The 15,407-nt window shown below is 44.2% G+C and overlaps 1 protein-coding gene across 1 annotated transcript in view; it reads left to right on the top strand.

Annotated features, from left to right (window-relative positions):
- The window catches only part of ABLIM3 (actin binding LIM protein family member 3), a 124,240-nt gene that overhangs the window by 82,396 nt on the left and 26,437 nt on the right, over positions 1 to 15,407 (top strand). Inside the window, exons 8-9 of the mRNA XM_062188876.1 lie at positions 11,681 to 11,739; positions 13,880 to 13,951. Of these exons, the coding sequence (XP_062044860.1) occupies positions 11,681 to 11,739; positions 13,880 to 13,951 (131 nt within the window). The remainder of the gene's footprint in view (positions 1 to 11,680; positions 11,740 to 13,879; positions 13,952 to 15,407) is intronic.

The following is a 15,407-nucleotide window of genomic DNA, read 5'->3' as shown; positions in this document are numbered from 1 at the left end:
GGCCAGAGCTGGGCCGATCCAAAGCCAAGAGCCAGGAGCTTCCTCTGGACCTCCCACGTGGGTGCAGGGGCCCAAGCACCTGAGCCATCTTCATTGGGAAGAAGAGCAGCCGGGACAGGAACTGGTGCCTATATGGGATGCCAGCACCACAGGCAAGGGCTTAGTATACTACACCACAGTGCCACCTGCCCACTTCCCAGATGTTTTAATAGCCACCTTGGAAAGGAGTCAGGGCCCTTCCACCAGGTTTTCCCAAAAGGTAGCTCTAAGGCCAAGGGGGTAGTTCCAGGGAATATGTATTCCTATTGAGCTTGTCCTAGCCACAAATGTCCATGGTCATGAGTTCCCTCAAGATGTAATGAGTCCCCTTTCCTAGAGCAGTTTCTCAACCTTGGCATGGCTGACATCTGGGAGTATATGATTCTGTAGTCCTGTGCATTGTATTTAGTATTGTCTGTGGTCTCTACCCGTGAGATGCCAACAAAATACCCCTTCCCATTGTGAAAGAATGTCTCAGATGTTGCCACATGTCCCCAGGGTCACAAAATCATCCTCAGTTGAGAACCCTTAGTCTAGAACTTGTCAACAGAAACCTGTGCCATCTGCTGGGAATGCTGGGGACTCCCAGGTGGGATTGGACAAGGTGACCATTTCCTTTTTTTTTTTTTTTTTTAAGATTTATTTACTTATTTGAAAGGCAGAGTTACAGAGAGGCAGAGGTAGAGAGAGAAAGAGAGAGAGGTCTTCCATCCACTGGTTCACTCCCCAAATGGCTGCAACAGCTAGAGCTGTGCAGATCCAAAGCCAGGAGTCTGAAGCTTCTTCCCATTCTCCCACATGGGTGCAGGGACCCAAGGACTTGGGCCACCTTCTACTGCTTTCCCAGGCCATAGCAGAGAGCTGGACCAGAAGTGAGCAGCTGGGACTTGAACTGGTGCCCTTATGGGATGCCAGCACTGCAGGTAGCAGCTTTACCCGCTACGCCATAGCGCCAGCCCTCAAGGTAACCATTTATTTATTTATTTATTTATTTATTTTATATTATTTTATTTATTGACAGGCAGAGTTAGACAATGAGAGAGAGAGACAGAGAGAAAGGTCTTCCTTCCATTGGTTCACTCCACAAATGGCTGCTACAGCAGGCGTGCTGTGCTGATCCGAAGCCAGGAGCCAGGTGCTTCCTCCTGGTCTCCCATGTGGGTGCAGGGCCCAAGCACTTGGGCCATCCTCCACTGCCTTCCCGGGCCACAGCAGAGAGCTGGATTGGAAGAGGAGCAACCAGGACAGAATCCAGTGCCCCAACCAGGACTAGAACCTGGTGTGCCGGTGCCGCAGGCGGAGGATTAGCCTAGTGAGCAGCGGTGCCAGCCAAGGTAACCATTTCTAAGATGATGTGTCTCTATAACTGCCTACTTGTATGTACTATCACAGGTATCAGAGGTAGATACCAGGTGTCATTGTAAACAAGTGAGAGTCCTCATTGTATAGATAGGAAATACAGGCCCAGAGAAAGGAAGAAACTTGCAGGAGAAACAGAGCATGTAGAGGCAAAGTGGGACCTGGCCTCCGGACTCTCCCTCCTGGGCTTTCTTCACCTCACCTCCTGGGACCCAGGCCTGGCTGCTACTTAGATCCCTGTCCCTTCCCATGAACACCAATCTCTTGTTGCCTGGGGCCCCAAGTGGTTCCTGCTGCAGGACCCTGTATTACCACTCTCAGCAAATGTGATGTCTTCATGGCCCTGTTAGTGTCAGAGTCATGCTGATTACAGTTGTGGGTGTCTTGTGGGGGTGGCAGCCAATGGGGGTTCTGCAATCACTGACATCTGGGCTGTGGAGGTATCAGGACTCCAAATAACAGGGAAGTTATTTCATAATGTCATAAATGGGAAGTTCCCAGGTCATTTATTTAACAAATATTTATTGAACACTCACTGTGTAGCTGATATCAGAGTCATAGCAGAAAGCAAATCAGACAAAGAATCTGTCCTCATGGTGCTCACAGCCTCACAGTTCACTATCAACTAATCCAGCTTCACACAGATACTGAAAGAGTTAAGCAATGAGCAGCTTTGTGATCATGAGAATGCACCATCAAACCTAAGGCAGAAATGCCTCCAGGAGGTGGGAGATATTCTTGGTAATGAGGAAGGGCCTGTCACCCTCTTATTAATTACCCCCATCCCTACCCTCCTGGCTCCTGGGAGAGTGGGAGTAATTGCAGGGCTTTCAAGAGCCTGCCTCAAGAGATGCTGAGTGATCCTGGAATGAGGGGGGCAGGGCTGTGCAGTGTGAGATTTATGCTCACTCCAGTTGTGGGTGTCTTGTGGGGGTGGCAGCCAACGGGTTTCTGTGATCACTGAGATCTGGGCCTTGGAGGTCCAGGTGGATGTACCAGGACTGCAAATAACAACCCTCAGAAAGGACAAAAAAAATCCTCCTCTTGGACAGCACAGGAATGGAAAGAGCAAGCTGTGAGCCCAGACTTCTGTGTCCAAGCATCAGCATTTCCAGTAGTGGACTCTGACCTCAAGAAGCAACTTCTGGGTATCTTCCATTTTATCCAATAAATGAGGAAGACATCACTGTCTTTCATTCACCCATTCCAGTAGAGGTCACATTATATCCTGGACACTGTCATGAGTCAAATTTGGATGCTATGAGAGCATGACCCGGTCAGGGAGGATAAGGAAAGTTTCCCTGAAGCCAATATTTTGAAAATGAGTAGGAGGTGGGAGAGTGAAGAGGAAGGAAAGATTGTGGAGGCAGTGAGAATAGCAGGTGCAGTGGCAGCCCAGTGGGAGGAACCATTACATGGTGGAGAAACTGAGGCAGGCCCACATTGCTGCTGCTCAGACAGCAAGCATATACAAGGTCCTCATGAACATTAGAGGAGAAATGAAAGTGAGGGTGCAGAGGACCCCATAAGGCAATGATGTGACAGAGTTGGGGTGCCTGCAGAGCTTAAAAACCTAGTCTTGTCATCTTTGGAGCTGGACGGTCTGAGACTGGCAAATGGTCCTTGGAGATGCCTGTGGCTGCTTTGTTGTGCTTGTTTGCTGTCTGATGGGCTCTAATTGGGAGAAGTCTGATGTCTGGCTCGGGGAGGGCTTTCAGGGCCCCACGAGAGCATGTTTTCTTTTACTTCTTTTTAAGTTCTGTTGTGCATTCAGTCTTTTAACTGTCTTTGTAAAGATGCCAAATTTCTAATCTGTTTGTTATCCAAAGACTTCATTTGGGCTTCACCAGAAAATTAGGTCATTGATTTTGTGCAGCAAAATAATAGCCAGAATTCTACAAGTTTGGGACAAAACTTAGACTGAAATCACAAAAGTGACAGTTGTTGGGACAGTTTGAGTTTTTCTGATCCCCAAATGTGGTTCATGAGATAGATTTTGCCCTTGTCCCAAATGTCCCCAGACCTAGGAAAGAGAGGAAGATAGATTATTTTTCTCATCTATCTGCATTAAATATCCACTCCACCCCACACACACACCCCTATTCTGAGAACCTGAGACAATGACACTAGAAATACAAGAGTTCAGGATCACATTTTAAAACAGTTTTCTGTTATCAGTTGAATATTTAACTAAAACTCCCCCAGGCAGGAAATCACTTATGAAATCCTGGACAAACCTGTCTGCTAAGGAAAGTACTGTAACAAATTGTAGATCTGCCAATAATAATATGCCATCCACTGATATTTGTCAAGTATTTACTATGTGCCAAGTGCTGTGCTAAGAGTTTTAAATACTAGATCCCATTTTATCCTCAAAAGACCCTGTGAGCTAAAACCGTTGATGTCTTCATCTTAAAGAATAAAGAGTTTAGAGAGTTTATGTTGCTTGGCCAAGGTTAGCTGGCTTGTCTTGCTAGGGTTTCTTTAAGGCAGTTCTCTTGTATCTATTACTGGAGTGCTTAGGCTATCTGGTTCAGGGCTGGTCTTCTGCATTCTGTGACTCTAGTGAAACTGCTTGTCAAATTCTGCAAGTAGGTGTGTGTCTCAAGGGAAAAGGTCTGGAACTTTGTTCAGATTTTCAGAGGTGCCTGTGACCCAGAACAAAGTGAAAAGCCAAAGTTCTGTGATAATGCAAACCTGAAATGGAGCCTGAAGGCTTGCTTTGATCACTGCACCAAGCCCTTCTCTTGCATAACTGAGTCTATTTCAGATCCCAGGTTCTTTTTTTTTGTTTGTTTGTTTTGTTTGTTTGTTGTGTTTTGGTTCAGATGATACAAGGTCCTGGAATCAGGGGGTGTGTCTTCCTGGCACAGCTGGAGATACCATTGATATTTAGCAAAGGTCTCATTTTCCTCTGCCAATTAACTCAGAAAAGGTGCACTGAGCTAACAGATGTCAAGTGCAGTGCCTCCCGTTGGTACAGGCTGTGGCACGCCAGCCCTCACTCACAATCTACACATTGCATCAAACCACACTTTAAAAGACACTATTGTAGTATTTGGTTGCTATAATTTCGTAGTTTAGCGTTATTACTTTAAATTGGGTCTCTCTGCTGACAGCTTAGGCTGTAGGAGTTATGCTTAAATACTTTAAATCTTATGTTTCCCCAATTCTGCTTCATAATTTTAGATTCTTCAAACATATCCTGTTCCTGTACTAAATTGATATTTCCTAAAGTCTGAATCTACTGAGCATATTTCCTTTCAGAGTACATTTTAATTTTTGATGAGCTGCCATTTTTTTTTAAGATTTTAAGGGTTACCAAACAGCCTGAATCATATGGAAAATATTTCAGTGTAGTAGTTCAGGGTTTGTATTTCTAAAGTCTGTTTCCATCTTACTTCTCTCTGGTCACCACAAACTCAAGATGATGGGACCGTTTTCTCTCCAGTTTCATGTCACATCTACTTTGCCAGCCAATTTTTCCATGTTGGTCAGAATTAGGTCCAAAGTAGCAATTTCCCTGGTTGCTTCCTCTATTTTCTGAGAAACAAAATTGCCTGCCAGGCAAGGCGAGAACTTGTCAGCTACTTGGGTTTTAGCTCGATGAGATGTTTTATTAGCCTGGACTTTTTAGGTGGCAGAAACCTGACTCAAACTATGTTAGGTAGAGGGGATTGATGGGATCACCAAGCCTCTAGAAACAGCTGGTTTCAGGGACCTGTGAGTGTCAACAGGTGGGAAGGAGGCCATGGCCAGGCCCTGGTGGCCAGTAGTACAGAGAGGCAGCATTCCCTGCTAGGCTCTGCAGAGAAGTCCCAGAGAGATGCTGAGGGCCTGACTTTGGTCTCAGGCCCAAGCTAGGGTGGGAAGATGGACAAATAGGCAAAGCGTCCACACCACCTAAACCCCAATTTCCCCATCTATAATACAGGGATGAGGACAGGCCCCACCTCACATGGCTGCTGTGAGCACTAAATGAGCTAATGTATAGAGCCAGCTCAGCAAGAGGCGTGGTACTGTTGCTCGGCCAGTCTGAGCCCATGATAGAGAGGCAGTAACAGCCATTCCCCATGGTGCAGTGCACTGATCAGTGCTTGCTATTGTCAATGCTATTATTGCTATTAAGAGCACTTAGTGTAGGGCCCAGAGTATGTGCTCAGTAAATGTCAGTTATCATCATTATTCTTTACTTAAGTGCTATTGTTATAAAGTGTACAGCATGAGGCCTGGCACAGGCACTCTATTAATATTAGTTATAATAACAACAGTAAGGATAGAATAATAAGAATACTTACTGCCTGGCACATACCAACCCTCCCCCCTCCAATACATTGTAATTATTGTCCCCAGCAGTTATTTCCCGAGAGTTACTGGGCACCCAGTACTGGTATGCTCCTCTCCTCATCCAGCTTCAATCCTCATGGCAACTGACTTCATGGTAACCAAGTGCTTTCTTTTTTCCACCTCTTTATTAAACTTCAAGCCCACTTCATCAGGTCAGCTCCAGGCAAGCCAGTTTTTCCCACTTCTCCTGGGGTGCCCTCATCACTGGGCACAAGCTCAGCCTCCCAGGAAGGTACAGTGGCAACCACCCCGGCTTCTGTTCAGCAACTCCACCTGCTCAGCTGGCCCTTCGCTGGCTGCATCCTCCTCATTCACTCAGACTCTGGCTCCCAGGAGTCAGGACAAACATACCTCACCCGACCCACCCAAGTGTCTGCATGACTCCTTCTCCAAACCCAAACAAGATCCTGGCACACAGATTATGTTTTGGATTGGAGTAGGGAGATAATAATGACAGTAACTGATATTTAAATCATGCCTAACATAAACAGACACTGTTCTAAGTTTTATACACACACACATACACACACATACACACACATATACTCATTAATCCTCAAAGCCAAGATAGGAAGCAGACCCTGTTATCCACCCTGTTTTACAGATGGGGAAACCAAGCCACAGAGAGGAAACTAACTTGTTGAAGACAATGCAGCTAGTAAATAATAAAACCAGGACCTGAATGTCTTCAGAATATTACATTGTGGCACAGTATTAGCCCTGGTTCAAGTTTAGCTATTCCACTTCTAATCCAGCTCCCTGCTAATGAGCCTGAGAAAGTAGCAGAAAATGGTCCAACTGCTTGTGCCCCTACCAGCCACATGGGAGACCCTGGTAGAGTTCCAGGCTCCTGGCTCCTGGCTGGAATTCCCAGCCCTGTCTGTAGCGGCCATTTGGGCAGTGAACCAGCAGATGCAAGATCAATCTCTCTCTCTCTGTTTCTATTTCTCTCTCCCTCTCTGTCACTCTGCCTTTCAAATACATAAATGAATCTGTTTTTTTAAAAAGAATATTATATTAAATCATGCACAGTGCCTGATGAATGGTGAAGATTTGCGAACATCCAAGGTTATGGTGATGATGACATTATTATGTGACTAATTCAATAGCAGTGCTTGCTCTTCTCCCTCCTGCTAAGTTTTAAGCCCTTAATAACAAAGGAAGAAGACAGTCTCCTGTGGTCCACAGAAGCAGTTCACCTGCTGGGGAGAGTGGGGTTGCGGTTTTATTTTTATTATTGAGGTGAAACTCACAGAACATAAAACCAACCATTGTAAAGTGTACTATTTAGTAACTTTTAGTACAGTCACAATATTGTGCAACCACAACCTCTATCTTGTCCTAAAACATTTTCATCACTCTCAAAGGAAACCTTGTACCCATTAAGCAGTATCTGCCAATTCCTCCCTCCCCCAGTCCCTGGAAACCACCAATCTGTACTCTATCTCTATAGATTTGCCTATTTTGGCAATTTCATATAAATGGAATAATTCAGTTTTTGTTCTGTTGTAGCTGGCTTCCTTCCCTGAATACATTTTCTGATTTCATCCGTGTCATAGTGTGTATCTGTATATCACTCCTACTTAAGGCTTAATAATATTCTATTGTAGAGAGAGGCCACATTTATCTACCTGGGAGGGGATTTTAAACAAACCAGGCCAAGCCCTCGCTAATCTATGTCACAAAGGTAGTGCTGTTGTCATGAAGGCAGACTTCTGAGAAACTGTACCCTGCTATGGTCCAGAAAAAAATCTAGAGAAGAAACCTGCTATAAGAGAACCCCTGGCTGGAATCAGGGCCCAAAACCTCAAATGCTCACATCAGTGAATGACAAGGCCAGGAGTCAGACAGCAAGATTCCTGGCAACCTGCAGTGCCTAAAAATACTCAGATTCCAACATGTTTAAAATCACAGTGCTGACCCAACAGAACATTGGGCTGCCTTCAGCCACTGCTGTGTTTCTAACCCTCAGCTGGGAGTTCTGGAAGATTATGGAACCAACTCTAGCTTTGACATTTTTTAAAAAGGCATTGGCAAATTGAATTGCAAGGTCCAGCAGAGAAGTTCATGGGTCACCAAAGAACAAATCAGTCTCTAACATTACAGGTATGGTACGTGCCATAGCCAGTCAGAGATAAGGCTGCTGACTCTACTAGGGATTTGAACAGCCTTTATGCCCAGTTGGTGGACAGTACTAGAGAGTCAAATCTCTATCTCTGAGTCAGATGGTATGGAAATAGCTAATCCCTCATTCCCAAAACCTTTGCAGCAGGTTTCAACTGCAGAACCAAGACTTGTAAGCAACATTCTCAGAGGACAAGAGCATATGACTATGGGATGGATGCCATTTTGAAGGCAATATGAAATAAAGAGAGATTTGAGGTTTAAAAAAAAAAAAGAGCATATGACTCATGGAAACAGGAGCCTAACAAGCAAAAGACATTGCATTCTTAAAAGAAGTTAGAGTTGCATCTTGTAAAACGGGTATCTTTTTCCCATAACATAACAAGGTAACAAATTTGGAGTGTAATCTAGAATTTAACCCTGAGATTCTCAAATTTAGAGTTATCAACTCTCCTAGGATTCCTAGGCCTCGCCTCCATGACGTTAGCTTCAGGGACTTTCTAAGAAGGAACCAGGAGTCTACATTGTACCAGACTGCAGGACAAGAGGTCCACAGGTCACACTAGACAAACCCCAATCTAGTGAATTGTCTTATAGACAATGGAATTGTAGCTACCAGAGTCTAGATTGTACTGCTTGTCCAAATTTCTGAGCCCATTTAGAGAATTCAACTAGCCTAAGAGAATTCATGTTCCTTTTATTCATTTGTTCACTAAATTAATATTTATTGAGAATCTGCATTTTTTGCAGATAATTTGCACAGAAGATGGATGTGCATCACAGAATCTGCATTCTTACTGGGGTTATTAGATAGAGGCAAATAATTATTTTCTCTATACAGAGAAGAAGGTGGAAACAGAATCCAAAGGACTGTGAGGGATGGCCAAGGAACTTTAGTGTAACTATGTGATGAGTTGCCTCCACAGCATCCCTTCCGTGCAGTCATCTACCCAGTATGTACCTAAAGACTTCTGAGGACAGGGAGTTCACTCTCGATTGAATAAGGGCTATTAATCTGGAAGCTTCCACCCTTTAGTCCTAGTTCTCCTTTATAAGACCTGCAAAGAAAATGAATGCTTCTTCCCATAGAGAGTCATTAAAATATTCAAAACCAGTTTCTCTATTCTGTTCAGTCTTCTTCAGAATGAAAACCCTGGTTTAAGGTCTAATTTTGAGTTCCCTCCTTCTTCTGACTACTATCCTCCTCCACTACATTCTATCTTCTTTGTTTGTTTGTTTGAAAATGCAAAGTTAGGGGCCAGCACTGTGGTACAGCGGGTTAAAGCCCTGGCTTGAAGCGCCGGCATCCCATATGGACACCGGTTCTAGTCCCGGCTGCTCCACTTCCAATCCAGCTCTCTGCTATGGCCTGGGATAGCATTAGAAGATGGCCCAAGTCCTTGGGTCCCTGCACCCACGTGGGAGACCCGGAAGAAGCTCCTGGCTCCTGACTCCTGGTTCCTGGCTTCGGATTGGCACAGCTCCGGCCATTGTGGCCATCTGGGGAGTGAACCAACTATGGAAGACCTCTCTCTCTGTCTCTAACTCTCTCTAACTCTGCCTTTCAAATAAATAAAATAAATTTTTAAAAAAAGAATGCAAAGCTAGGACTCAACCAGTCACTCATGCATTTCCTTATGAAACACACATAGCCCATTGTTGCTGGCTCTGGGAATAAAGTCCACAAAAGAGAATAATAACCACCACCTTCCCTCTTGATGTTATCTTTCTATCAATGTCATTGTTGAGCTATTGGCCAAGGGCACAAATTAAGCAGACCATAATTTCATAGGGGTCTTTCCTCTGAAAAATGAACAGATCACATTTTCCTACCTTCACTTATCTAAACTTATTGATAGCTACCAACAAATTACTTTCTGACCTTCTTTAACTTGGATGATGTACTACCAACTCCCAAACTTCTGATTTTTTTTTCATTTCTAACTATAATTTCTTTTTTTATTCTTACCTACCTCCTTTAATTTCACATATAAACATGTTTTCCTGTGTTCAGAATGCAGAAGTATACCTCAGTTTTATTTCAAAACTGATAGTTCAATGTCATGAATCAAAAATCGAGACCATCTAGTCGGCTCCCCTGTATTACAAATCATTTCCCCTCACAAGGAAGTCTATCCCCTATACCTTTCCTATATGTCTTTTACTGAATCTCATGTCCTCCTCAGAGCTCTGTGTCCACCTTGTCTATTTCCTGCAGTGACCTATAACATATGTTTCCTGTCAGAGCCACAGTGGTAAACAACTCCCGGTTGAATCAGGAGCAGCACAGAGAGGAACCGGAAATGCTAATAACTCCAGAGAGCAAGGATCCTGACCCACAGCTTGGTAGTAGACTCATCTAATGATTGCTAAATCAAGCCACAGGCCCAGAGTCCCTCTACTGGGCTCTGAGAGCCACTGCATTTTTCTTTAGAAGAAAACCCATGTTGAATAGTAAGGAACACCCAAGAATGTCAGCAGACAAGAATCAAAGATTCCTACTTTATAAAAGACAAAGTTAGCCCTAGAACTAAAATCTTAGGGTTAAAAATAATCTCCAAGAAATCCAAACCCCACTTCTTTGTTAATCAGATAAAGAAATTGAGACCCAGGAGAGGATACGTTAGGGGCCAGGCAGAGACGAGAACCCAGGGCTCATGACTTCAGAACCATCCTCACACCTCTTTTCCAGGTCTCACTCTTTAGCCTTATACAACCCCCCATTCCTTAGCCATATTCCAGTCCTAAGGGTATAGGCAACACACTGTAATGGAAAATATATCCTAGAAACAAAGTCACACAAACAAATGCCATCTGGGTGCTCAGGAATCCAGCCATTTGCTGGCTGCTTTCCTTTTAGGGCTGGTTACGAAAGGAATGGCTCCAGCGGGATAATATGTTCCTATTTTTCCTTCTAATCCAGGCCACCTGTCCCTTCTTTGGGGAATGTGTAATATTTGAGGCTTCTTATCAACATGTGACCAGCCACCTGTTGCTCATGCCTTTCCAAATTGGCCTGGGGGTTTGGGGCCAGCCAACTGGACCCCCAGAGGAAATAAAATGTGGGCATTAGCAGCATACTAAATTTGAAGAGTCTAGAGTCTCTGAGGAATTAGCACATCAAGATGGTGCTCCCAACAGAATGTATAGCGTGACACCAGCTCCCCCTTAAATGTGATAGATTGCACGGATGGACTGTCAGGCTCTTTGAAGAGAAAGAAGGCTGGAGTCCACCACAGTCTGTCATTTTCTTTCACCCCTGCTGCCATTCACTCATTCAACAAATATTTATTGACCACCTGCTATGTGTCACTCACTGCCAGTCGTCCACTCATCTGTTTGCCCCACAAATGTGTATGGACCTTGGCTATAAGCAAAGTCCCATACTGGATGCTATGGGCGATAGAGCAATGCATAAAGCTCAGCCCCTCGCCAGAAGGGTCCCTTAATTTAGTTGGGGTGATAAATCTACAAGCTACTGTGTCCTGGGAGAGGGATAAAAGGAGTATGGATCACCAAGGACAGAGAAGTCACTCCCAGCTCTCAGGTAAGGTTTGCAAGACAATGTTTTGTGAGACCTGACCCTTGAGGACTGGATAGGATTTGGACACACAGAAAAGGTATGTGACTGGCCAAGTTGGTGCACCAGTGAGAGGTTCTAGCAGGGAGCTAGGGAAGCCAAGGAGGTCCTCCTGACTGATGTGTAGGAACATGTTCTGCCTTGGGAATAAGTGGAGGTGGGGATGGGGAGAGATTCCAAATACTGGTAGGTTCAAAAGTCTGAACCTTCATTATTTTCCTGGCCCCTTAGGTTCTGAGGTTTGGCACCCCATCTGCAAACAGGCAGCCCGGGCAGAGAAGAAGTTAAAGGTAAGCAAGCTAGTCCTGATGCCAGACCAGCCCTCCTGCATGGCTACTTTTATCATAGGTTGGGGAGCTCTGCTCTCGTACAGAATCTGCATTTCTTCATGTGCACATTCTAAGCTTATGCCTGTATCCCTGGCTTTTCTTAATAACATCTGCCTCATGTAGTTTTTGAGGGGACTGAGACATTGAATGTGAAAGCACTTTGAAAACTGCAAATCACTATATTCATGTGAGCTTTCTGGAACAACGGCATAATCCTATCAAGGCTGACCAAGATGGAGGCCTCTCTGAAGAGCTCCTGCCAGGATTTTCCCTGAGCCAAAGTAATTTACTAATAACAACTGTTAATATGGTCACATTGACAATTTACAAAGCATTTTCACAGCCACTGATGAGGCAATGAAGTTTACCTCAGCCTTGCCTACAATAAAACCAGATCTAAAGAGGGCGTGATTTGCCCACAGTAATGCAGCCAGGCAGAAGCACACCAGGGTCCCCAGGCTCACAGCAGGCCAGCTGAGGTCCTAGTCCTCCTGTTATTGAGCTGTGACAAACTCCAGGAAGGCCTGAGAATCTGGGCTGCTATGGTGCAGGGCTCCCAGGCTGCAGGGAAAGCACAGGTCATTGATGCTGTGGATGGGCTGAGAGAGAGCAGCACTTTGTGATCCCCAACATGCCCTAACACTCTGCTTCTGAATCTCAACTTGGCTTCTTGGGGCTCTCTTACCTGCTTAAGCCTACCCAGGTGAAAACACACATGCACACTTCCTGACCAGATAATGAAACGGGTCTCCTTTGCCCATCTCATCCACCCAATGTGAGTTTTATGAAAAAGCTGAGCAATGTTTTGAGCCACGAAATTTTTTCCCTATTTCTTCCAAGGTTTCTCCCCTTAAATATGTGAGAAGACCTAATTTTCCTTTTCTGCGGCAGTGCTTCCTCTTCAGTGGCATTGCCGAACTTCAGTCATTCTTACATCCCTGATGCTTTTTGCTGTATCTGTGTTACCACCTGTGTCACTATATACTGAATACTTTGTCTTTAAACCAATTCTATGCCTTTTATTTATGTAAACATACTGAAAAACAACATACTGTATCACCAAGTATAAACCAGTAATACTTGCTATAAATATAAGGTACCCCGAGAATTAATTTAATGACCTTGCAAAAATTCTAGCTAGATATGTTGCCTGCACTGTCTTTGTAAAAAAGGGGAAATCAGCAATTGTTGACACAGTTGTTGAAATGCGTTAGCGCCAAATTGAGAGTTTCCCCTCAATCTAATCAAAAGGGGTGAAATAAAATGCTACACTTCACTCTCATTTTATGACTCCGTATTATCAAATGTTCTACTTGAATTCATCTTTCCAGGGCTGCCATTAGCTCAGGATCCACAGTTTGGGACATATTGTTGCACAGCCCTAGTTAGAATGTTTGGAATACAGTGTGAGCCATCTAAGAGGAAATCATGCAGCCCTGAGGCTCAGCCTCTGGAACCCAAGATCCCTCAAATCACATATTTCTCTAGTGGTCCTTGAGTTCCAATCCGTTGGCATTTTTACCACCACTCTCTTAGATACTCTGAGATTGGCATCATGCTGTTCTGCTAAAGATGCTAGACATTCATCATCCATGCCATGGTTCAGAGACACATCTGTTAAGTTTATCACATAAGATGGTGTCAATTTGCAAGGGATATACCATAAAGAATCAGCATATTGTGCAATAACATGAAGCTTAACCTGATTTTACATTTTGAATAAGCAAACTGCTAAGGAATGAATACTAACCAGTTTTGTTTGCTTAATATAAATAAAGTAAATGCATTGTTGGCTGTGATAACCCAAAATGAAAAGTTTTAAGAATAACTTCCTATTTTAAATGCTAGCTGTAAATATATAGAAAATAAATACATTTTCCTTCCAACATCCTGAAGTCCTGTAAATTCTCAGTCTCATATATACACTGATGATGATTAAAAAGGCAGAGAATAGGGTAAAGGACAGCAATATCCAGAGAGGACTTGCAGAGTATTGCTAATGTTCTCTGAAAAGCTGAATTCTTCTACCCCTCTCTCCCAATCCCCCCAACCTAGTCCAGGCTACAGCTTCTCACCTTTTCTGTCTTCATCTCTCCCACAGCATAGACGGACATCAGAAACTTCCATCTCACCCCCTGGATCCAGCATCGGGTCACCCAACCGAGTCATCTGCGTATGTATCCCCCATGTGCCACTGAAAGGCCTTTCTTACCCCTGTCCTTGTACCTAGAGAGTTTCTATGGGTGGGAGGGTAGTCAGTTTTTCATCTAACTGATATTTGGTACCTGACTCTGTGCCAGGTCCCAAGGATACAGTGGGGCATAGGGAGTACACTGACCCTGCCCTCAGGAAGCACACAGGCAAATAAATCCAGAGACACAAGGGTAACATAGAGATCTGTGGAGCACAAGAAAGAGGGCAGAATGATAGCAAGTGCCTTTGCTGAGTTCTGAAACCAAGCAAGGTACCTCCTTTTCCCATCCCTTAACTGAGATTTAAGTGAAAGCTGGGGCAAAATTTAAAACTGGGGGGTTGGTTGAGCAAGCATTTGGTAGAATATCCATGTGGCAATAATAGTGTGTGATAAAGAGGCAAAAAGGAGAAAGAAGCCATATGCGTGTGGAAACATGGCCATAAGAGATTTTAAAACACAAAGAAAAACTTTCTCATCATGGGATAAGTCCAGGTATGGGGCAGACCACCCACTTGGGTCTGAGCCCCCAGGTCTGGGGCCTTCAAACATAGATAGACTCACAATTTGTCAGAGATGTGGCAAAAGGGACAAAGATTGAACTGGATGACCTCTGAGGTCCTTTTTACATGTAATTCATTCATTCATTCAACAAACATATGCTGAGCATCCACACTGTGCTAGGCACTGTGTTCTGCACCATGGAGATGGTGGTGAGCAACACAGACTTGATGCCTGGGCTTAGAACATTGAAAACACAGCACCCCATATCATCAGCTGCAATTCTGATGAATGTCAGAGCAAAAAAGCACAAGGCTCTCTGCTGATGGTACAGATGAGCAGAGGAACCTGATACTCCAGGACTGACTAGGAGAAAGCATTCCTAGGAAGAACTATTCGAGCTCAAAGCTGAGGAATAAACAATGCTCAGCTAAATGAGGCAAGGGAGGTAGAGCCAGGGATGACCAAAATGAGCAGCAAACATCAAAGTGATTAATTCTGGGCTGCTCCAGCCTTCCGCAAGTCAAAGGTGCAGACAAGAAAAGAGGGGGAAAAAAGAGGGGGAAACAGTCAATAGTAGGAGAACACTCTTTTTAATAAAAATGCCTACGTACAGGCCCCATGCCAGCCAGCCCTTTGTGGGCCTTGACCACCACTGCTAGATCATTACTGCAAATCCATATCCAGTTTCATCTGTGATCCCTGAAAAATGTTCATTGATGAGACTGTCTCCTTTCCTTTCTTCCTCTTGTCACATGAAGAGAAAAAAAAAATCAGAATTATCATTGGTTTCAGCCTCAGTGTGGGTCAATACAACTATGTGACTGTCCCAGAGGACAAGCTACTTTGATCACAGGCTTTACTCATTGACGATTCCTGTCCAGAACCAAAGATAGTGTCACTGGTCCTATGAATGGAGCCAGACCACAGGATTCAT

This window comes from Lepus europaeus, chromosome 4 (assembly GCF_033115175.1).
Source record: "Lepus europaeus isolate LE1 chromosome 4, mLepTim1.pri, whole genome shotgun sequence".
Classification (NCBI taxonomy): domain Eukaryota; kingdom Metazoa; phylum Chordata; class Mammalia; order Lagomorpha; family Leporidae; genus Lepus; species Lepus europaeus.
This window is presented reverse-complemented; position numbering and strand designations above follow the sequence as displayed.